The sequence below is a fragment of the Parambassis ranga genome, chromosome 15 (genome assembly GCF_900634625.1).
Source record: "Parambassis ranga chromosome 15, fParRan2.1, whole genome shotgun sequence".
Lineage (NCBI taxonomy): Eukaryota > Metazoa > Chordata > Actinopteri > Ambassidae > Parambassis > Parambassis ranga.
Window position 1 is genome coordinate 8,290,237 of NC_041035.1, and position 27,059 is coordinate 8,317,295.

The following is a 27,059-nucleotide window of genomic DNA, read 5'->3' on the forward strand; positions in this document are numbered from 1 at the left end:
TTCCATCAGAGTGCAGTGGAAAAATAAATCAAACTTATGTACAAACATTGAGCTGTCAGTTTCCGTGTACCCTCTAAGTGTTCAGAGGCTACGACATCAGAATCTGGGCTACAAACCTCAACCTCGTTAACCAGCAGGTACAGGTATGAAGGGGGCTGGTGCATCTTATAGATAACACTGAACCCGGATCTTAATGATGGCCCAGTGTGTCCACAGCTATCCCAGTGATCTGGAAATTACTGGACTCCAGCTGAGTTCATGCTTCACTATCACCTGAGGATCCTTCAATGATTCAGGAGAAGATGTCCTCTTTTTCCAGCTCTGGTGAAACAGGTCTAGAAATGTCAAAAAGAGGCTGTGGAGAGCCTGTGCTCAATTTCCTGGTTTTGAGGAGTTGAAGCGCTTCTGTCAGTTGCGCCTCCAGGCCAGACATTCGGACATTTAGGTTCTTGAGGTCGTCCTTCAGCTCCAGCTTGAGCTCCTGAAGTGAGGCCTGTAGTGTCTGCTCTGGGATGGGGTAGAAGGCGTGCCTGGTTTCTGGAGGCTGGGCCGGACTGCGGTCCTGAGGAGTCAGACGGAATTCACCTACTTTGTCGAGGCGCAGGTCACTTTTGGTGATACCGCTGTCACACGAGTCTGTCTTCTTCAGAGACATCTGTGATGTTTCATGCACCTTGGTCCGTTCGGGTAAAGTCTCCATGGATTCGGCTTTAGTGACTTTGTTCCAATTGTCCGCTTTGGCCAAGGACTCCTTGAAGCGGCCCCAGCCCTTGACTTTGACTGGCTCAGCAGCCCGGCAACCCACTAGAGACAAGGGCGTTGGCACCTGCAGCTTCACCTTGTCTGATGGAATGCAGTTAGGAGTTGTTGATGATGAAGGCGATGAAGATGAGGGTGTTGCTGGACTCTCTGTTACTGTCACAATACTGGTAGTTGTAATGGCTGCTTTACCCAAGGGGACTTCCACGTAGACCGGGCCTTTCTCAATATCTTCGTCGATTACTGGTTTCTCGGTCGCCATGCGGGCTTCTTTCTGTTGTCGAAACCTCTGAAAAAGTTTTCGTACAGGGTGATCTGGTGGCAGGTTCAGAGGTGCTTCATTTTTACGTCTCTGTCGCTCTTCCTCCTCCCGTTTCACATCACTGATTTTTCGGAAGACGATCTACAAGAGAATTTACATAGTAAGAACCACAAAGAAGATCTCAATGACGACAAAAGAAACCACAGAAGCATAATGCCACCGTGAGTCAATTTAGTCTGTCACAACAAATACAATAATGGTATAAAACCAGATGAACATGTTCTTTTGGTTATGCAGTTTGTGTGAGGAAGATTCAAAATATGTGCTCTGTGTAAATGTCACCTTAAAGAGGCTATTCCCCCGACACACAGGGAAAGTTCACATCCAGCCTCTAGCTTCAGTGGGTGAAGAAACAGTGTTAGCTTACTAGCCAGCTGCTGTTCATGTATCTAAAGCTACGCTAAAAAACCTGCATGGTGGTATGGTAGCCTCACATTTCTTTAACTGAGGGAGTAACAAAATTCTGCTTTCATGTTTGTCTATGTAAAAATACACTTCAAGTTTCTGAAGCTGCTTTAACTGTCTCTATGATAATTCAGTGTCTGGTCATTGTGCTTATCTTTTATTTTTTGGTATGTTCAGCTTCCTTGCTGCCAGGAGAATGAAATGTGTTCCTTCCTGCAGCAACACTGTCCTCACAATTCAGACCACTTGAATTCATAACATCTGCAGAATTTCCCCAGTCAGAGACACACTCTCTCAGCAGCTCCATTTGAAGGCAGCGTTGAGCTTCTCATCCAATCCATCTCTGGATTTCCCTGCAGTATACATCCAGGAAGTATGGGACCCTTGTGAATAGTGACTTTAATGCAGCAGATGAGATTGCCTCTTCATATGCAGGCAATTCAATCTCACATGCACTCTCCTGGGCAGGCTACCCTTATTATGAATGAAATAATGATTGGTAGCTACACTTGTGTTGTTGATCACAGCTGTTCGTCTCTGAATGAAGGATGTGAGAGTGGCTTTAATATATGGTGACTAATGGAAGTGCATTACATCTTGTTTACCTGTTACATGTATGAAGAAGCCACAATGCAATACATTTGTGGCTCTAAATGTCAATCAAAAACTCTCACTTAAGTCAAAGAGTCCAGAGTCACTCACCCTCTTTCGCAGGTTGTAAGTAAGCAGCAGGTTTCTGGAGAAATGGTTGGCAAAGGCTGTGTAGAACTCCAGAACTTTCTGCAGAGCGTCCCGTTTAATGACGTGGAGGTCGCAGTAGGTCAGAGCTCGGACGTTGGCGCAGGCCTGAGCCAGAGTCACCTCTTTCCAGAAAACGTCGCCAAATACATCTCCCTTACCTGCAGAGACACCACACAGTAAACCATCAACTCGCCCGCACACATCTGCTCTTCAAAGTAAATTTAACCTCTAAAACTTCCATGTACTAAAGGGCTCATAAAAATGGCTTGAGTAGAATATATGGTGATAGTGGCCTATATTGATAAATGACTGCTAATGAAGATAAAAATGTATAAAATGCACTATATTAGAGCCCTTCAGAGCGCTCATTTTGCACTCACCATGACTCGTGTATGGAACTATTCAAATCGATATTTAAACTATAAGTTCAGTCTCAGTGTGACTATATGACAGCTGTACTGAGCAACAATACAAAGTCTGATTCAGTAATTTGACAGCAAATGTCTTCGTCTTCTTTATCTAATGAACAGTCTGTAAAAATAAAGAGCATTAACCAAACCAGCACTGATCCAGCACATATTTGTAGAGGATCAGTAGTAGATTTTAGTAGATTAGAAGAGTTGTTAATTCTTGTATGCAGATGTACTTTACATGTTGTTACGACAGTGCTATTAGGCTAATGTGAATCTGATTAATAGCAACCATATCGCTTCAGGCTGCATTACAGTCTTCCTCCAGGTCAATGGTATCATCACCCTGACAGTAAATGGATCCAGGAAAGGGGCAGACCAATACCAGTTTATTGACGAAAAAAAAGAGAAAATGTCCAAGCTGTTATTGTGCCTGCCTGGGTACGCCATCTATTATTCAGTTAATCAATCATTAGGCAATTTAAAGGTGAAAGGTTTAAAAACAAAATACACCAGTGGGATTTAATTTAGCCAACAAAGAAACAGAATTTGTTTAGGTCAATAAGATCAAATCTGCGCGCAATTAAAAGAAAAACCTGGGAGGTGTCAAGGTAGTTAGCAGCCATTTCAATCCTCATCTAATCGATATTTATTAGGGGTGGAACCCTGCAGTTGGTCAGGCAGAGCCCTTACTGTGCTCAGTATCATCACGTCGAGTGAGTCTCATTTACTACTCAGGTCAATATATTTGAATGGATCTCTGAATCTGCATTTGTAAAAAAACACATTCATGCAATTACACAAAAAGTTATTTTTTAGCATAAATATTTTTAAAACTAAACCTGCCATATCTTTTTTGTCCAGTTGATTTGAACAAAAACAGACTTTAAATTGACCTCTTTTCACCTTGATGTATTGACCTTGTTAGTGTATTGCTGCCTCAGCAGTTACGGAGCATCATTGCCATTTATTTAGTTCACCCTCTTTTAGCTCAGGTGGTCTCTATCAGCTCTGCAGGGAAATATGTGCCTCATTAACAGCTTAATGAGCTGGTCACTGTGTCTGTCTGCTATTGGCACTGATCAGTTAAACAACGAGCTGATGGTTAGAAAGTCACCAACTTCTGATAAAGGTGCATATTTAGAAGAAAAAAACATTTCTCGGAGGAAAGGAGAGTGGCAAACTTGACTCTGGCTCCACAGTACAGGAACTGACTCACAGGGATCAGGGGAAATACCAGACTGTATCAGTGACAAACAAAATCTAGTCCAAATCCTGAATCCATCACTCAGCAGAACACGATCTCCAAACCACTCGGCTTTCACTGCAGTTTTGTGAAGTGCTCCTCCACAGCAAGAAAAAAATGAGGATTCCAAGTAAATTATTTTCTTGCTTGCAAATGTTTTGTTCCACTGATGCTGGAGGCCATTTTTGACTGATAGTCGTATCTGCTGTCATCACTGCCGGTTCTTTCTTTGGTGTGCCTCTTAATAAATTCACACACCAGGCACAGCTGTAGTTGAATATCTGCATCTCAGAGATTCATTTCTGTGTCAAACCCATAACTTTATATTTTGAGACACTTGAGCAGATCTGGGGCAGGTCCTCTGACAGTTAGGCAAATGCCTTGATCACATGTTTCATGAAATAAACATATGTAAGCGGTGGATTTCTTTATTAACTATGTATTAACTGGCGAACAGCCATAAAGAATTGTTAAAATTAATACAAAGTTCTTAACACCTTTGTTTCACCACATTTTTAAAATTTATTATAAAACAATTATTCTGCTCCTGATTAGCTTTAAATGTAGGAAAAATGTCCCTGTATTAGTGATGTAGTAACCTGAGAAAACACATATACATTTTTAAAGTTTCGATGGTAAAAATGGTCATCTCACCTAAAATGGCCACCACCTCATCATCCTGAATAACCTCCAGGGAACCCGACACCACAAAGCAGAGGCTGTCCACGCTCTCCCCAGCGTGGTAGATCAGGTCGCCTGGAGCACAGTGGATGGTCTGAAACTCCATGGCAAGCGCTCTGAGACAACCATCGCTGGCCAGCCGGAAAGCCGGGTGCTCTTTGAAAACCTTGCGGTTGAGATGAACGCAGATATCTGCTCTCATGTCCTTTGGACAAATCTGCAACACCTGGAAGAGAAAACAAAAGTAGAGACGGTTAAATGATCCATTTTAATAATCTGTTGTTAAATTGTTCCTGTGATTGACCACAACCATAGCCTTCTTTAACGCTGTGTGGAGTCGACTGGTTTCACACATTAAAGTGCACATGAACCACTTTGATTGCCCCTATGTGATAAAGTGGATTTGTGTGTGGGCTTACAGACAGCAGAGCTGAGTAAGTGGCTACAGGTCCACAGAAATTAAATATAACTCAGAACCAGCTGTGCACAGCTTCTATGACGTCTTATATTAACGCAAAGAACTGAAGTGACTTTTCTCCCTAGAGGCTTGTTGTTACTTTATGGGGGGTACTTACAGCCAGGTAGGAGCAGCTCCCTTATAGACTGCGCTGTATACTACATAAAGATGTCTCCAGTTTTGGCTATATTTAGGTATAGTTATAAGGTAAAGTGCTCCTTCAACAGAGGCCTATGTACTGTAGCACTGAACTCTGCCCTGCAATCAATCTGTCAAAGTTATTAACTTTTCCTGAGCCTAGAACAGCATTCTATGTGTTTATTATATGCAAGGCAGGCACACTTATCGCTCTTTCTTTAAAAAAAAAAACATAGTTTTATTCAAGTTTGATGGGACTGAACATGTCCACTGTGAACCACAGCTCAGAGTCCAGACGACCCTCCGCTGAGTGTCACTGAGCACCGGCTCGTTGTTCAAGTAAAACTAATCAACAGGATGCCAGGCCGTGGCAGGGCTCTGCCTTTAAAACAAGTCTCTTTGAAGATGAATGTCATGCAGAGAGGGATTATGTGCCATTTTTAGAGCCTTTAGTGTGGCCAGGAGCCAGACAAATAAATTATACATATTTGTAGTACGAGTTTAATACTGAAAGAGGACACAATAAATATGATTTTTGATTATAGAAGAACAGAAGTGTTCCTGGTGATAAAAATCATTGAGTTATTATGCTTCAATTTAGAGGGAAATAATAAAATGATTGGATTTGGACTAAAATGGGATGTAGGCACATAAATGCTTCCAGGCTTCAAATCAACCAGAGTGGCACCAGTTCAATCAACAGTTTTCAGCTTTAAATGCTTCATTTTTCACACACTCACATCATTTTAGCGTCATCTGAATTCAGCAGGATGGCTGCTAGTCGATTACTAGATAATGAACTCAGCACTACTGTCTGTTTTTGATATTAGGCTTCAGCATGAGAAAAAAAAAGAATACTAGAAAAAATGAAGTAACAGCCAGCAGTTACCTTTTCAGTGTCTATCCCTCGTGACATGGACCAGGTGGAGGCAATGTAGTCCAGAACTCTTTCACTTAAGCCCTTGGGCACCTGGTAGAGCTTGAGGAAGTCTCGGACGCTGTTAAGCATCTCGTGATAACGGTTTGTGTTGGCGTACATTTGCTGGAAGATCGTCGTAACGTTACCAAAGATGGTGGCGTAAAGGAGTGCTGAGGAGAAGGTGGAACATAAACTGGATTTTAAAGACAAAAAAAAACAAACCATAGCTTCACCAAACACATTCTCACAACTATCGTGTCAAATATAGACACTTGGTCAGGTCACCTCATCAAGTCAGTGTATATATCTTTTTGGTTGGAGATAGGCAGGAAAAATATTCAGTTAACTTTGGAAAGATTATCATAATTTAGGTCTTTGGATCTACTTTCTGGCTTTGCTGCCAGAAAACACTATTGCAGAGCCATGGCAATCAAAGCACTATGGAGGTCTATTAGACGCCTGTTTGTGTTACAAACTGACACCTAAGTGCTTTTTAAGTGTGATAATGTAACACCGTGCATCCACAGGTAAAAAATTAGGAGTGTAAAATATGATTTCAAAATACAGGCAAAGAATAAAAAGCTATAAATTTCCAATATTTATGAAGTTCAAAGCTTTCCTATAATGAGCACTCCTCACACTGCCAGGCTTTATATAGTAAATTTCGTGATGTATCAAATGTGCCTTAAGACTTAATATTATTTTATGTGTTGAATGTTTTAATCAATCACGTGGGAAATTAACAATTACTACCCACCATTACCTCCAAATATCATCAACAAAATGGGTGCCAAAAGGGAAAAACAATAATTACAGCTTCATCATGTGAGTGTGTGTGTGTGTGTGTGTGTGCGTGTGTGTGAGACCAACCCATCCCTGTGCAACTACATCCCACTAAACAAGGATATTTTTCCTGTATTGTGATGGAAGAATTAAATGAAAAGGAACAGAAAAAGCAGAAGCGAGGATCTCTGAGGTGGTTGAACTGGTGCAACAGCTGGCGTGTGTGTGTGGATCAAAGCCATCAGATGTCTGCTCTGTGTGTGCCGTGTTCTCCTGGCAATGGAGCCCTAATTAGCCCTGCTAGAAGGGACGGAGAGGAAACATGCCAGCCACACATTTCAATTATCCTCAGATGACAACACTAACCTGTGTGCGTGCTTGTGTGTATGTGTGTTTGTTTATTTCACAGCGTACAATCAAAGTGTTGAAAAAGCGTGCAGGGAATAATGCTAATTAAAAAGTGCTCAAAACTCCTTAAGGGGCAAGGATAATCACAACTTCCATCCTTTCATCACCATCTCTCAGCAAGTGCTGCATTGTATAGTGTGATATTCTTTAAAAAAAAACAAAAACACACAAGAAAATGTTTTTGTCTGACACATATGTCGTTCATTTGAGTGACCAGATTTGGAGGGTGCCAAAGTTTAGGGGTTGAGCACAGATGGCAGTGCTCACTTCTCTGACAAGCAAAAAAAAAAATGCTGAAACAATGGAAATGCAATCGGTCCCTGCAGGACAGAGCTTCATCCAGTCTCCAGCCTCGCTCTTTACTTGCTGACGTACACAACTTCACCGCTCACTCTCGAACAGCTGGCTTGTTTGATGCTAGTTAAAAGACAGTTGTCAGAAAACTCAAGCCCTATACGTCCTGTTGCTATAGAAACAGGACATATGTACAGTGCCCCCTCCCTTCTTTTTTTTTTTCCTTCTACCCAATGTCACCCAGCAATCCCCCCCATCACACCGTGATCGTCTCCTGCCAGCACCGATCCAGTGCTGTTGGTAAAAATAGAACAGTATCAGGGCATCCATATTTAATAGAGAACAGCTACGGACTACACTAGATTGCATCTACAAGCAAATCCTCCGGAGGCTGTTGTTTTTTTCCCAGATATTTAAGACAATTTATATCCCACAATAAAAAATGTAGACAAAGACAAGTCTGAAGATGAGTTTTTGTCAGCTCCCCTGAGAGCTTATTCATAAACCTGAACATCCAAAAGGTAGAGCAGGGGAGGTGAAGGGGGGGGGGGCACCAATGTCCTCCCTTCTCAGGGTTTTTGAGATTGTGGCTGAAAAAAGTACAGCAGTGATTGCGGAGGGATCGGAGGGAGCTTGCTGTGCTAAATTGATCTGGCAGTGTCAGTTATTGCTCCGAGGTGTTGCTCTGCGTGCAGTAACACATAATGGCAGTGTGCTGTACACTGTTTAATGAGCCACACAGGCAGGAGACGTCTTGGAAAATATTGAAATGTGAAAAAGAAGGGCATGCTGTGAAAATCTGCCTTCTTCTCAGCAGATTAGAGGTTTTGTTAAATAGATTCACACTTAATTTTAATCCAGCCGTTCATGCTTGTTTGCAGAATTAAAGCACATTAAGTCACAGGCATTCTTCTTGCTGTTAATATATGGCCTGTAAATCTACCAGTATGACACAAAAACTCCTGTCTCCGCTGTGTATTGTTTTTCCAGGCATTCCATAAATATCACCTCAATAAATCTCAATAATTCAGCACAATATCACAGACTGAGGTAATGAGTCTAAAGCAGGCAGGAGTGACATTGTGCAGCAGTAAATTGGACTAACTGGAGTTGACAGCAGCGCTGATGAGATTGAAAGGAAACTCGTTATTGCCTTCTTAATTTTACATCCTGTGAATGTCACGTACATAATAATATAGTGTTTGTTGAGTTTTATGTATACAAGAAGCTTATATATATATGACTTTACAGCGATGCAGTAACTCCTTTCAAACCTGCCCACATCTGGGATCTTCAGTAATTCACTGATACCAGGGCCAATCTGAGCTTTGATGGACTCTATAATGTGGGAAAACTCATATATCATGATATGTGACATTAGAGGAAAGACATCACCCATACTCACATCCAATCATCATCATGGCCACAGCAAAGATTTTCTCTCCATCTGTTGTCGGGGCGATGTTGCCAAAGCCGATGCTTGTGAGGCTGGTCATGGTAAAGTACAAGGAAGTGATGTAGACGGAGTGCTTGTTCGGACCACCCTCCCACTTCCCTGTGCTGGCATTGAAGTTGTACGGTGTGCCCACGGTCTCAGCCAGGATGTAGAGCCAGCTGTCCATGCGCACAATGTTGGTTTCCTCATCGATAACCTCGTAATCACCAATGCTGTACCTGTAGTGTGAGCAAGCAATTCAAAAAATTCAAATAAAAAGTAGGATTTTTTTATATCCATTAAATTTAAATGATGCAAGTTGCACCAAATCCCCCCCCCCCCCCCCCCCATCAGGACCAGGAACCTGACAGTTTCCTGTAGATAATTGCATGGAAACATTCCCTGGAGGCACTCTGCTCTGGGCCAGTACTCCACTGTGTGATTCGTCCATCTGTCAAGATCATGTTATGGATCTAATGTCTTTGTGTATGGTGGTGATGACTGCTGGTCCAGTCAGTGAGCCATCTTCCAAGCTCTTTCTGCCATGTGTGAAGTTTCTTCACTGTAAGAATCATTTCCTTCTACTGAAGGTCACAAACTTATCAGTCACCACAGCAAATTATTAGGATGTGCCAAATTTCCTTTAGTCTAAAGGTTTTAGAGTCGTTTTACTGGAGCTAACAATTATCAGCCTCGTGGTTCAAAGGAACATCAAAGTCAGCGGGATTCGAGCAAGTAAATCTCAACAGCGTTTCTATTGTGTAACAGGATTATGATTTCCTCATTTAATCCCTGGTGTTCCTCTACAGCTGCAGCTACCTCCATTCTTTCCTGACAGTGGCACAGAGAGGGAGAGGGAGAGAGGCTGCTGCTGTTGCTGCTGTCATCTGAGTGGTTTAACTTTTCTCAACTCGGCGTCGCAGCTCAGCGTGTGACCATGGCAACCACAGACACCACACTGAGGGAAACCATACAGGAGCTATTTTTACTTGTATCATAGTCTGGTTTTGAAGCAATATAAGTATTCAGTCATTCAAGACTGATTACACTGTCTGGACCAAGGCCAGTGTTTCATTGTGTTAGATTGTATGTGATTTTAAATAATGGTGTGAAAATGTGCGAAGAAGTGTTAAAATGAAATCAAAAAATGTCCTCAGCTCTGTGCATGTGACACAAAGTTGCGGCAGCCTGAGCGTGGTTTGTGTGTGTTTAGTCATTCTCATAAACATAATAAATCAAGCACAATACATGATGGAAAGTTAATGCTCTCACAACACTCGCCCCCTGTAGGCTAGATGATCTGATTAGACTTTGGAGGTCTCTGCTCCATAAATTTGCATGTTAATGAGGAAAAAAACTCCTGAAACCACAATAACTCCTTCTTGCCTTAAGGCATGGGGAAAAAAAGCATTTTAATATGTCAAAAAAAGCATGTTGACAAAAAAGTACAGTTAATTAATGCACTAATTAGCGTAATCAACGGCCTCATTTATATTAATTAGCTGTACTATTAATGCATCACAGTGATGGCACAACATGGCAGTCAACCAGAGTGTGTTATGTAATATGTACGAGTGTAGTAACTGCAACCTAAAGGGTAAAATAGTGTGAATATGTAGAATGGCCAAACATACCAAATGCAGGCCAACCAGTGGGCGGCCAGTCCAAAAACACACACCAGCAGCACCAGAACAGCCGCCCCATACTCAATGTAGTGATCCAGTTTACGAGCAACCCGACCCAGGCGGAGAAGCCGGACCACCTTAAGTGAGCTGAAAAGACTGCTGATCCCCTGAAAGAGGAATGAAAGAGAAACAAAGAAGACAGGAATAAAAGATAAATAATTAACAAAGAAAGGAGTCATAGATATTAAATGACGCTGCCATTGTGAACAAATCCTGCACAGAGCACCTTCTTAGCACTATTTTGCTCAACATACATCGACCATCAAAATCTGTGATAGCGTGAAAATAGAAACTAAATAAAGATTAGCTAAAAGCTAAGCTTGAGACATCAAAAATAAATCTAACCAGATTGATTTCATGTTTTTGTCAGTTCAGCAAGATAAAACTATTCCGACTCAACCCGAGAACCACGTGATGTCAAATTGAAACCCATGAGACATGTTAAAAGACTCAAAAGTGTAAAATAGTGCATAAATCATAACAGCAAACACAGAACACACAAACAGGACAGTAAAAAAAACACAGAGCTAAAAACATCCCTATGCAATGTGATGAAATTTTACAACTTCTTGCCGTTACATAAGCAGCAGCTAAATGTCTACTCAGCTTAAGTGTTCAGTTAAACACCCACTCAATGCTTCACACAGACAATTGCAATTCTCATCAGCACAGAGCTGGTGGTATTCTGTGTGTATGTATGTGTGTGTATGTGTGTGTGTGGGGGGGGGCATTGATTTTGCTAATGTGCTGTGGTCTGCAATGCGAGTACAACTGCAGCGCTTACTGTCACTTGATCTGATCAAGCTGCCTGCCAGACACCTCAGCTTCAGCTTCTCTGAAATCACTTTACAGCACTGAGCTCGGATACAACTCAGTTACCACTGCCATCTCTAGAAATCTAGAAATCCAAAGTTAGAAGTTGGAAACAGAGGGTTACTCTTGGGTTGAAAGAAAAAAAGTATTTGTGGCTTTATTGTGGAGACGCTTGGATTAACACTGCCTCCTTGAAATATAACAGGATGGTGTTGATGAAGAAACTCCATGTGGACTGCCAAGCTGCTGTTTATATAATGCAACTTGACCACCACTGAATTGCCCTAAAGCTCCTTAAGTTAAATAAACAAATATACATTTACTCTATTGTTTTAAAAGAAGTTACAAGCATAGGCGTTTACACCACTGCTAATCATCTTACAGCTAAATTAGGCTGGGCCGAGGGATGGGGATGAACTGGAGGGATGTTATTCTTATCTTCCTTTCATGCTGAGAGTTAATTAAAAAGGTAGCTAAGAAGATCAACAACACTTTCATCTCGGTCATTTAGTGTAGGCTTATAGAGCCCGGGGTCTAACCTAGCATAAAGTGTGAGGCAGAGACAGATAGATAACCTGACTCTTAAAGATCAAAAATACACAAGCTCAGTAATTAACACCATTCATGTCTGTTTGTTTTATTTGCACATAAACAACTTGAGGTTTCATGAAGAGTTAGGCACATGTTAAATAATGTAAGCTAGGGTCCCAAAATATTAAAAGTTCTTTATTAGTAAAGGTATAAATTCAAAAGTGTTCACAGTCAGATGAACACGTCAGTTATCACAATTACTATAAAATAAGCCCAGATTGCCAATCAAAAGCAGAAGATGGCGCCATGTTCAGATCTCCCTATATTAAAGCATATTTTTTAGTGCCAGCATGTGTTTTCTTTTCAGTGTTTACCTGTAATCCCTTTGTCATGACTGACAGTTTAGTGCTGCTGTGTGGACTGAACCCACTCTCTGCAGCCTTAATGGTGCTGTTGTTCATTTTCAAATATTGTAGAAGACAATTCTGGCAATCAAAAAACAAGCAGCTCATATCTCAACTTGCTCTCCCTGACATTTATTTCATGCGTTGATGCGTCCGCTGCCGTGCACTCGTGTTGGAGCACTCTACTATAATGTTTGTGTGGGAATAAATGTCAGGGGAAATATGGAGAGCGTGCTGCGACTATTGTTGATGATATGGCCTGATGGAGAGTTTATGTAACATGTTTGTCAGGTGCGATCTACAAGTAAAATTTAAAAAAAAAAAAAAAAAACAAACACACAAAAGTGTTCATTATCATATTCTAATCAAACTGAAGCCTACTTGAGTGACAGCTCGGTGGTTCCAATTCTTCCCATCACGTCCCATGCATGAACACAGGCAGAGGTGGAAGGGAGGGGGGGGCCATGCAAACAGAACGGAGGGATGAAAAAGAAGAACAAAAATGAAGCACAAGTAAGTGAAAAGACACTCAGTCATTAGTAAGCGGTGAATAAACACATGAGAAAATTAATTATCAAATAAAAAGAAACATAAAGGAGCAACTTTATCTGTGCATTAAAGTGGGTACAGTATGACGAAGCGTGCACTTGAGTGGGTCTGTCTGTGGGTACGAGTCTTTCTCAGTGCTTTAAGACCCCCCCCCCTTAATGATCTGCCCCTCCCTATCTGGAAACCTGTTGGGGGGAAAACAGCCATCAAAGTTATTCATGACAGTCGTTAAGGTCTATAGCAGCAGCACGATGTTTCGCTGCTGGTTTAATAACAGAGGCCATTGTTTACTCGCTCTCATTTACCCCTGCCATGGATTGCCTCAAAGCAATTTGGAACAAATTGGAGTCAGTGAGTTGTTGCAGAGACACGCTGGAAGATGATCCTAGAAGAGGAGCTGCAGCTTTGATGGAGGTTTCACAGCCATCCATAACCTCATCACATTGAGTCCGCACACACAGTGCGTATGCAGCTATACTGTACTACTGTAGTAGTTTTAGGGCTATAATATGAATTAAAAATTAAATAAAAAATTAGGCTTTCTACTGGACTGCTTGAATCTTACATCCTACAAAGCATCAATCATCTCCTTGCATCATTTATGCAGGCTTTATTTGATCTATGCTTTAAATTGCCCTCCATTATCACCTGATCCATCACCTGCATGGCTTGCAAGAACAAAGGCATCCACATTAAATGTACTTCTTTCATTTCATGTAATGATCTATAATTTACATTTCTGGTATTTGGTTTTACTTTCTGCATTATGTTCAGTTAGTTTTACGTCCACAACCCTGCTAATAATGGACACTAAACCAAACAATGTGCAAATATTCACAATTTCAAGCCCTAATTGTGGTCGCAGTTGCCCTGTTGCCTAAATAATAAAGAAACCTGTAAATAGACGGAAAGTACAAGGGTACTTTTAGACTTCATAGAGTCTTGGTGTGTCATAATAACAGAACTATTCCCTAAATGTGCTTTGGGTTTGGCAGATTCTGTAAGACAAAAACCACAAGCAGCTGAGACAGGATCTAATAACACCATCGTCACACAAATGTTGTTTCCCCTCCAGCTGACCACTGCCTGCTTCTGCTCTGGACACTTCAACTTGTCAGCATCTAGTTTGCTGAAGCATTGTAAGACTAGAAAGGGCCAGAGTGCTGGACCTGCAGATGCAGCTCACAGACAAGCGTTACAACTGTATTTCACATTACACTGTACTGTGTGTGCCTGCCATCCCCACACAGCCAACATACGTCGTATGTGACACAGCACGCTCTAAAATGCTACCGCAGCATTTTACGCTGTGATAAGAAAACACACATACACGTGACGTGACACATTTAAGCACACACAATGATGCATTGACATAATCAACACTGGAGTGCAGAACCCAGAGGCTCCATTTAATCAATGAGTGTGTTCGCCTCAAGGAAAAACAATGATCTCCATCAGCCGAACGACACGTACAATACTTTAACATAAGAGCGCTCTGTAGTTATACCCCTTTGATGAAATACAGAGTGTTCACCTCAGTAGTGTTGTGTTACAAGTGAACAACAATAACAACCTGTTTTCTTCAACCGCCCGCTACAGAACAAAGGACCAACAAAGCAAAACTTCATCCCATCCCATGATTCAGTACTTCTGTCAGCTGTCATGAGGTGTTAATGGTTTTGGGGCACAGAACAGTACCGGAGAATGCTCCAGTTTAGCAACGCAACGCTCCTTCGTCCAATTAAAATGTGCCAATTATCTCAAGATCCTGTGATGGCTCTCCAGCAAACACTCACTGCTATGGTAGAACATTTATAAATTCACAAACAAGCATATTATTATTCTGTTCATTCAAACTTGTTTTTCCCCCCACTGTCTCTACACAAAATAACAACCAGTGAATGGCTCTGATACACAGTGCTTATTAAAATGTGTGCTTGGAAAGTTAATCATCTGTCAATCACCACAGAAATGGTCACTCTCATGATTTTAGCTTTGTCCTAAACTAGAGGCAACACCAGCCATTATTTGCTTTTGTATTGTTCTTTCTCTCATCCTCGCACATGAATGACAGAATATGCTGATTGCCAGTGCAGGCCACTGGTTTTTTTTCCACTTGTAGTTCAGCTAGACATCAAAAATGTTAGAAAAATTTCATTGTTTGGTTAAAGCTGACCATTTTTACATCCGCAGCAAACTTCCTCACAACACATCCTCACGAAACAACGCAACACAATTAATATACCTGCCATGCTAACTGTACAGAACAGAACATATGATTGCATGGCCCAATGTCATTTGAACAGTCAGTAAAGAGCATGGAGGCAAGTTGGGGGTGGTGTGGGTTACATGCAAACATTTAAAGTTTGAGTTCCTGCTGTTTCACTTTGCTCGTATTTGGTCACCGCTGAATTTGCCATAAAAACTGCTGGTTAGGGTTAGGCCTTAAAAACAGGGTGAGGGGATGAGTAAAGATCACCTTAAAACAAACAAGTCCCTAACATTAAGTGCATTTTATAAGGACAACTGCTCCTACTGCACGATTACCATCAGGATGAGTCCCCTGCCTCCATGAACAGGTAAATATGCTGATTGTCTGATTGCTACAGACATCCTCAATTCATATACACAAAAATAAAAAAAAATCAATAAAAGGACGATCTTTAGTGTAAAGGTAACAGCCAATAATAACTGAATTTCAGCAATAAAAACATTTTTTGACATGAAGGGTAAAAAGATGCAGAATGCTACCCTCACCTCATCTACGTTCTCAAAGGCATTGATGACGTCGTACGGCAGGCAGGACAGCAGGTCGATAACAAACCAGGTCTTAAGGTAGTTCATCCGAATCAGTTTGGGATCAGAGATGACCTCACCAGCGGGCCCGACGAACGTGGTGTGAAAGTTCAGAACAATGTCCACCAAGAAGATGACATCCACAATGCTGTCCACCACTAGCCACGTCACATTGTTCTGCTTTGTCTTGAAGGAGACGTTGTAGGGCACCATGATGGCGGTGTAGAATGTGAGGATGAGGATGACCCAGTCCCATGTTGTCTTGAAGAGGCAGTAGTGCAGGATGATGTGAGGAGGGGTTTTAGGTGTCTCCTGTTTGTACTGAGGTAGGATGTCTGAGCCCAGCTGCAGGACCTGCAGGAAGACATGAACAATGATCTCAGTTTCACTAAAAAGTACACTTCTACACCTCAAACCAGTCATTTGTGCAGGATGTGCCTCTTATTTATTTTTATTTTATTTATTGAATAAAATTACACAAGGAGCCATTACCTCTGCTAGGCGGGAGTGCTTGTGGACATTCTCTCCTTTGTGGACTGTGGGCTGGAGCTGCTGTAAGACTCCTCTGCTGCTTGTTAGAGCTCGAGTCAGTCGGGCAAACTTTCCCCAACCTGAGAATCATATACAAAGTTCAATATTACCTTTAGCATAGTGGTTTTCCTGGTACTGTATGGTTCCTGGAGTTTATGGGGTTAAGGTTAGTATTGTGCATACTTGCTAATTAACTGTATCAAATCTTGATTATCGCTCCAGCATCAGAGGCTTTAACAAGCTGGTGAGCCTCCAGCTTGTGTTTGGATAACTTTACATATCTGACTGAATTTAATCTGGAAAATACGGATAAGTCATTAAGAAGAACATGTTTTAGGTGGTTGAGTTTGAGAAATCTATTTTTAACTCTGATACTCCTCTATTACTGAATCAGTAATACATATTACTGATCCACAGAGAAATAAAACTGGTAATCAAGTAACACCGTCAATCTCACAACACAGTTCAGTCACAGATTAGGGAGTTTAATCCTGGTAGCAACTAGTTTACCAGACAATATCTGAAGTGATTTTGTCTGAGGGGATGTATCAGATACAGAAATACCTCATATGAGGATTTTTGCTGTTTCTACTGTATGGCTAAGGTGCTATTATGGCATCCCACAGCTTTATGTGCTCACTCTCATTGATGCCATTTTTTGGCTCATAGGATTGAGGATGAAAATCAATGAATATAATGGAGTGAATATTAGACCTGGCTTACAAAGGCAGATTCATAAATTTGTGGTCTGAAATACAAAGAATTGCTTCGCTCAGCATAGCCCCCTCCTGCATCTTGTACAGCAGCTATGAGGCATACACATGCCTTCTTTGCTGACATTGTGGACTATCAGAAAGTGATCCACAGTCAATGATGGTCACAGTCCAAATAGCAACCATGGTTGCACTGAAGTCCTTCTCTTGTGGGGGGAAGGTGTTACTTTTTGCTAATTTTTCTGAATACTCACTCAAATGTCATTAAACTAACCCTGTGTGTAACAAGAGCTGTTTTATTACCCTCTGCTTTAGGCCAATCATTTATCAGTCAGTATCAGGACTTGCATGTATGTAACAGCATCTTTTTGTTATTTTTTATATTCTCCTCTCTCCTTTCAGGCAGCTTGTTAACTGTTGCCTGCAGGCGAAGCTGCGCCTCTGCACTGAAGCCTTTATTGGAGTCCTACCTGTTGATGCTAGAGCCTTATAATCTCAGTTTCCTGGTTCTGTTTTTGTGTGTGTTGCTTGTTTGCTGTTGCTCTATTGCACTAATCCATGTTCTATTCTGGCTGTCTGTAAAAATGATACAGTCCAGTAAGTAATTTTTGTGTAATGTGCAGATAACTCAGAATGGGGAGGGGGGTTGTATGTTTGACTGACTGGGTACTTGTTAGAGCAGATGCACAAAGCCTTGGGTCACGTGGCAGATTAATTTAACTTCTGCCATGAACACTTGTAGCTCCCACATGTGTGCTGTGCACTGTGAGAGAATGTAACTGGATTTCACCCAGCAGATTATCGTCTGATGCTCAAGGTTGGGCTGTACTGTAAATTAGTTTTTCCTATTTTAATTACTGTGAAAGAGGCCCGCTGTGTTTCTGTCAAAAGCACAAAAAGTTGAACAAATGACATGTGCTTGTAACCTTTGGACGAATCATCTTCAATGGGCTGTTTAAAGGCTGTGATGTCGCTGAACGTGCAAAGGAACAGGACCACTTTTTCTTGTTCGTTTCGTATAGGAGCAATCTTCACAAAAAACCAAACAGGCGTTCCTGAAAGCACAAAAACGACAACAACAACAAACACATATTCAGCTGCATCACCTGCCTATTTTTAGAGGAAATGACACACAGAGTACAGAACGTACAGAACAAATCTTGATTGCACGGTGGAAACTGAAATGTTCTGGACTTTTTAGAACTTTCCTGTGTTTTGCCTGCACAGGTGCAGGCACAGGAAAAGGTTACACCTGGAAAACAAACAAACACCGCTACGTTTCTGTGAGGAAGGCTTCTCTGGTCTGGCTCTGGCTCCCTCGCTTTACCAATTAGCACATTTCTACAGAGGCAGAAATGTTCTGGGCTGCCTTTGAACTCTTATGTTACACAGACTCTGAATACATTTGCATGAGAAGAGAGCGAACCTTTTTCCTCACTTACTGTTTTTCTTGTACATCAGTATCTCAAATGAGTTCATCTCATAATTCTCAAATGTTAGTCGCACTTTTTCCGTCGTGTCCTTGTCTGTGAGCTCTCCGTACATGAAGCTGGAAAACAAAAATGGGAAAATAACCAATTTCAATTATTGATAAAGACAACGCTGCACACATTCCTGCAGGAAGGCTTGAAAAGTGTGAATTTATCATCATCAATGAGTTACATGTTACAATGCATCAAATATGAGGTAGATTAAAACACACTGAAACCATCAGAAAGATAAATGTGACCCTGAGTTTAATTGGCCAAATGCAAAGTACCTCTGAAAAACAAATTAAACCTGAAGACGGGTCAAGCAACCGTGAACACGTTTAAGTGCACTGCAGAGACATTCATCTCACTTTACCGCCACCCTCAGTAGCAGCCTGTTCCAGCGTGATCTAAATATAACTCGGAGTTTGTTATGAAATACAAAAGGAAGGCTAAATTTAATGAGACTACGTTCTGACTGCTGCAGAGGCTGCTGCTCGATGCAACATCACTGATGAATGTCCTCTGAGCTGGGAGGAGTTTGACTTTACTCCAAAGAAAAAAAACATTTTCACGAATCACGCTCTCATCATGCGTGAAAATTCCCACAGGTTTGTTGTCACTGTATGTTTACAGCAACAGAAACTAACATACATAATTGAAGAGACACAGAAGGAGCAGTTAAGATAGAAAACAGCATCTTTGATCCGCACACATATATATACAGCAAAGAGACGTTCAGATATTAACACTCCGGGGAACTGACTGTACGTTTTTATGACCAAGTTCTCCTCAAATACATCAAACATCCACACTGTGTGAATGTTTTATGGCCTCATATCCAGATTCATGAAGATATTTTCTGACAGTAAGTTAAAAAAAGAGACACCGTGATGATTAAAGGTATAGGGAAATGTTTGAAGGCTAATGAAAGGGGGGGTAGTGATGAACTAGTACTATGTAGTACTAGTAGTAGTACTAGTAGTAGTACTACTATAGAGCTATGAGGAACCAACTAATATCATCTTTAAAACGGAACCAGAAGCATCAAACGTGATTGATTCTCAAACGCTGTCGTGGTCAAGAAGACGAGAGAGAAACTGCTAAAGAATCCCGAGTAGTTTAAATGTATGTAATGTAAATGTACGGGTGGAGATCCATTCTCCTGTGTGAGGGTTCTGGTGCTTTTTTATAGGACGTCCTTTATAGCAGTGAAGCTATATTAGCTTACACTTGGCATATGATGGGCCACACAGAGGAGGTGTTTTTTGGACACATTTGAAGAAGCCTTGAGTAAGTAACAAATAATTAGTGATGATATCATAACCTGCAGTCTGTTCTCTTTGTAAGTACAATATGTTCCTCTGTCCTTCTGTGCAGTGTAAAACATAATGCTTCCACAGTCAGATTTCTGGTTTGTTTTCCCTTCTCCTCTCAAAACACAAGACTTCACTCCATGTCGCCTCCCTGAAAATAAACCTAAAACAAGTCATCACACATTCGCTTCAATATTTGTACTGGCAAGTGTTCTGAAGCTTATGTTTAGGGACCCGAGGGTCTAAATCAGTAATAGCCGCGGTGCTGGCTGTGACAACCACAATCTCCCACAACAGATGAAATCTCCCACGGATTTTGAATCTGGCAGCACCAACTGTTTCACTGGGAGCCTATTAATGTGTCGGGTACTGACATGCTTATTACAGGCACAATAAACACTCTAGAAACTCCAGAAATTGTCCATTGGAATCGTAATAATCCTGGTTTGTATTTATGTTTTGGAGGACCCAGAGGAGACGGTCTGTTAACAGGTTTACAGTAGCGTTACAGTCAGTGGTGTGGAAGCAGCTTCAGCTCTTACTACCTGATTACATCACAGGTTTTTAGCTCCTACCTCTGCTGAACCACTGTTAACTATGAGAACATATCCATTCTTGCTGAGTGTGTTCTTAGTCATAGCAGGATAGTTGTGATATTATCTTCCTCTGCTGAGAAGCTTTACTGGTGGGAATTGGGATTTGTAGATCCTGGGTTTCATTTATAATGTGGCACATAGCTGAGCTCAACATGCTGTTACTATTGACTGTGATCCCAATGATTTCGGTGTCATTAAAATGTGCCTTTGTCTCACTCGCTGCTTACTAGCTGTAAATTCTACCACAGCTCCCGTTAGGCTATATGATCCAATCATGCAGATTAAGACAGATGTGTTTAAATCGCTCAAAACACAGCACACAGTCTGGCACATAAAGCACGCCACCCTGCTCCTCTTTAGTTTAGTTTACAACACAAGCATGTTCTGCTGCCTTGTAGCAAGTGTAAAAGCAGATATATTCAGGCTGAGATTTTACTGTGACAACAAAAAAAGTCAAGTGTATTTGCAGATTAAACATGTCAGCCCACAAAACACTCCTAAGTACCCCCGCGCTGTGTAGGGATCAGTTAACGTTTTACATCTTCTTTTGATTAAAACAAACCATATGAATAATAAATGTATCGTCTCATTTATAGCAGTCTAACAGTGTGATTATCCGAGCATCGCCAGCTAAGATGAAACTTATCCAGATTAACAAGACAGCTACATCCATAACAAGTTCTTGCTATGTCACAAGATAATCTTCAAATGCTGGAAAACATATGTCAAAGAATTCAACTAATTGCTGCTTAAACAGAGCTACATCTGTGGGGAGTAAAAAAAACACACAAAGGTGAACATGTTTGTAAAGTTTCTCATAAAACACTGTGATGCAGTCACGAGGCACTCAGCTTCTCTTGCCTACCTGCAGGTGCTGCTTTTCTGCATCACTTCTGCCCTGTGGTACCCGGATAACTTGCAGAATCCATCATTGCTGTAAACGATGGGCCAGTCCACAATCTGAGCGTTTCCCAGGACAAAATTGGTATCTATTGCAGAGCAAAGAGAAAGTGAAGGGGCAAATAACTTACAGGATGTCATTTTCCACCTAAAACAGAAACATATAAATACTTAAACTCTCTAGCTCAGGTTGGGAAGATGTTATGGCCTAAACCATTTAGTGGAACTGCAACAGAAAGAAGTGACAGTTATTCCAAGACAGACAGGATACAACTGCACAATGTAGAGCCAAAACGCACTTTAAATCAAATATTTAATATTCATATTTTATCCTGAGGTAGTAATCAATGGTGTATTGACAAATATAGTAAGTTATGGCCACTCGATTAATACTTTCTGAAACAAATGTGTCGTTTAGTCCTGTAATGTTTCCCCTGTCATTAAAAAGATCGAGTAATGCTGCCTTTAAGTGCTAAAATACAATTAAAAGGTTTTCATTAGTGTCCATAATGGTCTACGGCCCATTACACCCTCCACACAGGGGAAGCATGCACAAACACACACTCTCTCTTTGTTTATACAGAAAGCATCCTAATATCTGCTACAGGGGAAGGGTGGTGTCTGTTGTCGTTCTGTGTCTTCCCCGGTTAGGCCCACAGAGCAGTTAAACATGGTGTTTGAGTTATTGTGTTTGTGTTTAGAATAATTACTATGACATTATCAGCAAACACAGTTGACAAATATTAACTACGTTTTATGGAAAACAGGGAGAATTCATTCTCATATGGCATTTTTGTGTATTTATCGTTGGCCACAGAGCTGTGTCTGAGTCTCATGCACATTTTAATGGTTTGTTTTGCTTATATTGCATTTTGTAATCATGAGTGGCATAATGTAGTCATGCTAGTACCCAGTATCATTATTTAAATTCATGTAATTATACATGAATTAAATGATAGTCTTAGCATTTTTCCTTTAAACTCGGATCAATAAGTATAACATGCAAATATCTGCGCTGCGTCTTATTTGTCTTTTGAGTCTACGAAAGTAATTCTCCAAAAAATTCCTCCTCTAGGAATGGCTTTTCAAATTCTCAACAAATGATATTTGAAGCAAATACATGAATTATAGTTGAGGCGATTTATAGATAATTACTAATGAGAAGTTAGCATTTAATACCCACAATCCTGTTTCTCTGACAGGCATGCTAAGACTTCATTGACAAATGAAACTAAAAACTTAAATATATGTGCATGCATCAAAAACAAGTAATGTTTCTGTTTGCTTTTTTTTTAAATTACTATTTTAAAAAGTAAAACTATCTAAAATTCCATTGCAGAATTTGGCAAAATGCAAGAAGGACATATAACAGCTTTAAAATGGGACAAGAGAATCAATAATAATAATTAAAAAATCAAGTTAAAACTTAAAACATCCCAAATCTGCATACACACATACACATATACTACAACAGCGTGACGACACAGGGGTGAAAGACCTGACCACAGAACAGACAGACAGACATGGTACCACAAATGAAGACACATCAGAAAACACATCTTTGATCACAACAAAATAAAACAGATGGAAATGACAGCTAAAAGCATGAGTACACTGACAGAATACAAAGCGTTCCATGCCAATGTGTTATTTTACAAACATCAAATGAATGTCAATCTTGAGTCCAAAGTTTTCTGATTGTTAGCCCTGGATCTGTTTAACTTACTACTGTGTGTGTGTGTCAGCAAATGTTTCAGAAAATTCAGATTCAGAAATTCAAAAGAAAAAATCTCAAGTGCTCTGTAAATTAACAGCATTTGGTATAGAACATTACAAAGAGATAGATAAGCAGCACGCCAAATTAAATTTCATAGTACCTGTCTGTCTATGTGACAGTGTCCAAACTGAAATTTTTGAAAAGAAAAGAGGGTTAACAGATTACAATGACAAACATCTGCTGAATGTCAGACAAAGAAGATGGATCACACCAACCGAGAGAGACAGCTTCCAAGTGTATAAAACACACCTTGAGAGGGTCGTCTCAAACATAAAGGTGATTAAAGTTTTTCATCTTACCATTTAGAATTGTATGTTTGTGTACAATGAGACAAAAACAGAAGCTGACTGATGCACAGCTGGCACCTTCATAGTTGTCCTAATGTAGCACTTGATTAGCATACAGTGTCCAAGAGACATAAACTGTTGTCTTATCTTATTTTTTTCTTTCTGTATCTGTGCTGTTGCGATAACACAATTTCTCCATTGTGGGACAAATAAAGGTTTTCTTAATCTTAATCTTAATCTATCTTAATCTCTACCTTAATATATATTTATTATTAGTTAGCTAACTTCAGTTATTAAATTTACTACCTTTCACTTTCAACAAAAGTTTTTTTATATATGCATGCAGTTACTTTTAATTAAAAAGCAGTTAGGAAGCAGAAATCCACGCTAAGCTAGCAACAACCCTTGGCCTTTTCTAATAGTCCTGCTCTCCAGAGGCAACACTTTTTCTTTCTTGTTGACTTCCCTGTCTTGTGGTACAAAGTGATATTACATGGGTAACTGGCATCTATTTGTTTATTTTCAAATGTTGGAAACATTTTATTTTAGTGGCCTAGTATTTTATTTCAGTTACTTAATCTTAATCTTAAATTTTACCTTTGGATCAAAGAGCAGAGTTAGCAGCTATAGAGGGTAAACATAGAATTAAGCAGCTGATGAGCCAGGAGACCTATAATATGCCAGCATGCTTACCATTGTAATGGATTTTATACCAGTATAAGTATATTAAATATAGTAATTATATTTATATTTATAGTAATATTCATATAGTAATAATATAGTATAATAAAGTAAGTAATTGTCCCATTTAGCATCATTTTGGTACAAAGCTATGTTGGGTAAATGTTGTTTATTGCACTTGTTTATTTCCTGCTACGATAAGTGAACATGTCTGCTGAGAAATTACAAGGAGGAACATGAAGGCAGACGAGTTGCAAATAACAACAGCATGTTATTTCTGGTTATATATCAGTGGTAAACTACACAAAGTCAAAAAGTCTTGAACACTGTCATCAAAATGAAGCGCAGAGCTGGTTATTTAACAATGACTGACGGCTACATAAAAGGAACGGCTCATTGTTTGTGAGTGCCCACCCACCTCTGCGTCTCAGTGGCATCCTGCAGATTACTGTCTCGGCTCTTTTGTTTCTAGCTTTGGAGAGATTTACTGCTCACTAATCCACAAATCGACCAAGGTCATAAGAAAAACTATGCATGTGCTTTTGTGTTTTAAATGGTGGATTATCCTTTTTTTAAAGTATGGAGATCCAAATATGACAGTGTAAGGAACACCTCTGGAGAGTCACCCTTTCTGAACAGCCTGATCCTTTTTTTGTCATAACACATTTTAATATAGAAATGTGCAGCAGGGGCAGCGTGACAGTGAGAGTGCAAGATGTTTTAACACTTTTGGAGGCACAAGGATAGAAGTAACTTTAACCGAACCCCATTACGAAAACATGTGATCATGGCACAAGTCAAATTAATGGTACAGTATGTTTGCCCTGAGATGTAGCTCATGACAAACACACACACTACTGCTTCTACTTCACAGCTATCTGTCAGGTGTCATAACTCTCCAGTCGGTCCTGTCACCTCCTGTTACACCATATAACAAGGCCAGCCGAAGGAAATGTGACATCGGTGGTGATATTCAGTTTTAAAACGTCTCTCCATGTTTGGATGTGAGTGCTCCACGGATAAATGAATTCCATTTGTCTTAGTGATACTGTGGGTTTATCTATAATTGAATAAAAAAAAATCCAACTGTCTAATTATTTGATTGGTAATCCTGTTTTTAAAGCTTCTAACCATGAAATTACAAATGAATAAAAATGTATCTTACTTTGAGTTTTTGTATGTGTGCTTACATTATGTGACATATGGAAAAAAAAGGAACAGTTCAATTATAAACAGATGCTGCTTGAAGATGGGCTGCAGCTAGTTTGCACCCTTTGTTATAGACTTAACTCCTTGAACTAGACATTTCCAGTCCATATAACCTCTCATACTTGCAGTGGTCTTATGTAATCAGGATTAAATGTAATGATTATAATGACCTGCTGTCATCTTCCCTCTCCATATAATGCAGGGACTCCCTAATGGGAACTGGAGCTTTAAGAGATAAATTATGCTGGAAATTAATAGACCTAATTGAATTAATTAGATCTATCCCATAATAAGATTTAGAAGAAAAATATTTAACAGTTTTATTCTATTGTGACACAAAGCGTGAACTTTTTCCTGCTCATAAAGGTGAGGGTTCTTTCTAATCAGCCTCCTTCATCTTTTACATGTCCTTAGTTGATTGGTCTCTGTCTCTGGGTAATATACCTTGTTTCTAAGACAGGTTCGGATTCGTTTTAATAATTGAATTTCCGCAGTTAAATGTATCATAGTAAATGTCATCCTTACCGTTAGACCGTCTTACAATATTTTCCAAAAAAGTATTCTGAGGGGCCACAAGTCCCCTCCGACCCCCCGCCATCCTGCCGCTGCACTCAGGCGTCTGCAGGTGACTCTTTACGCCTCGATGTGCCTCTTGTCTTCATGTTGTCCCCGGCTCTGAGGCGCTGCGTGGATTTCTTGGACAGGGACTGTCTCGTCTGCTCATTAGCTACCTCCTCAGCCCGGTGCGTTGGCGCCTCTTTACGCACCTCATCATCCAGGAGAGGAAAACAACGCCGGGGCGCAGAGCACAGGAGGGGCAGTGGCTCTCCTCCTCCGCTGCTATACATAACTGAAAGGATCCGGAGCGCCATCTGCCGGACGCACTGACAGACCTCACAATGGTTCCTGCTCAAAAAAAAAACTCCAGTGGTGGAACTAAGTACATTTACTTAAGTCATAGAAGGATTACCGAAAGAGCCGAATAAGCACAGGTCCAGGGGCCAAAAGGAGGGAGGCCCCATGGGCCAGAGCTTTGAAGTGACTGTTAATATTTCTCATTGGAAATTCAATCGATTGACCACAAAGAGGCTGAGGCGACTACAAAGGATTCAAAACGACTACAAAAAGATGCAAAACTACACACAACATACAAACTGAGCAGAGTTACAGAGAGAGCACAGAGGGACCAAAACACTGAGACAAAACCCACAAAGACAAAACTGACACCTCCCAAAAAACACAGAACAACCGAGGAGAACAGAACTGACTACAAACAAAACAACCGCAAGAAGCTACAGTGGCAGAACCATTACAGACTCTAAAATAGTACAAAGGCCTGCAAAACCTACAGAGCATGAACCACAATAAGATATAAAGAAAGAGATGCAAACTGCCTAACTTTGCTACACAGGGCCTGTTATCTGACACCCCTTCATGAGTACATTTTGAGTAATTACTTGAGTAATTCTCCACTTCTACTTCCTCTAGTATACAGTATAGTTATTGATTTATTTGATTAACCCTTTCTTCCTCTCATTTCTTCTAGTCATCATCACAACCCTTCAGATTTTGTGTTCTGACACTTGATTATTCTTGATTCTGTCAGTACGATCATCACTACTGTCCTGGTGGTAGGATTTAAACTGAACTGGGTTTAAAAGCTTCTTTCAGTTTGTAGTGTATCAGCAAACAGGGAAAACAGCTTCCTGCAGTCCACCAAGGAGGATTGTGGTATGTTCATTTTTCATGGATTAACTACAGTCAGTCGTAAGCAGCAGTAATGCAGTACCACGTGGAAGGTGCC

General features: G+C 40.5%; 1 protein-coding gene across 1 annotated transcript; it reads right to left on the reverse strand.

Moving 5' to 3' along the window:
• Nucleotides 1-292: 292 nt before the first annotated feature.
• Nucleotides 293-25,853, reverse strand: kcnh1a (potassium voltage-gated channel, subfamily H (eag-related), member 1a). The gene is made up of 12 exons (XM_028423205.1): nucleotides 25,781-25,853; nucleotides 21,267-21,390; nucleotides 18,463-18,569; nucleotides 17,947-18,075; nucleotides 16,269-16,387; nucleotides 15,738-16,130; nucleotides 10,633-10,790; nucleotides 8,969-9,237; nucleotides 6,049-6,248; nucleotides 4,538-4,790; nucleotides 2,189-2,385; nucleotides 293-1,162 (listed from the first exon to the last, which is right to left on the reverse strand). Exons 1-12 carry the CDS (start codon nucleotides 25,851-25,853, stop codon nucleotides 293-295), a joined length of 2,892 nt encoding a protein of 963 aa, XP_028279006.1.
• Nucleotides 25,854-27,059: the final 1,206 nt, after the last annotated feature.

Excerpts from the sequence above, each read along its gene's own strand:
- kcnh1a (XM_028423205.1), bottom strand. The coding sequence starts at position 25,853 with ATGGCGGGGGGTCGGAGGGGACTTGTGGCCCCTCAGAATACTTTTTTG. Across the intron at positions 9,238-10,632 it reads CACTGGTTGGCCTGCATTTG|GTACAGCATTGGTGATTACG; the intron begins GTATGTTTGGCC and ends CTCACACTACAG. Across the intron at positions 4,791-6,048 it reads GAGGGATAGACACTGAAAAG|GTGTTGCAGATTTGTCCAAA; the intron begins GTAACTGCTGGC and ends TTTCTCTTCCAG.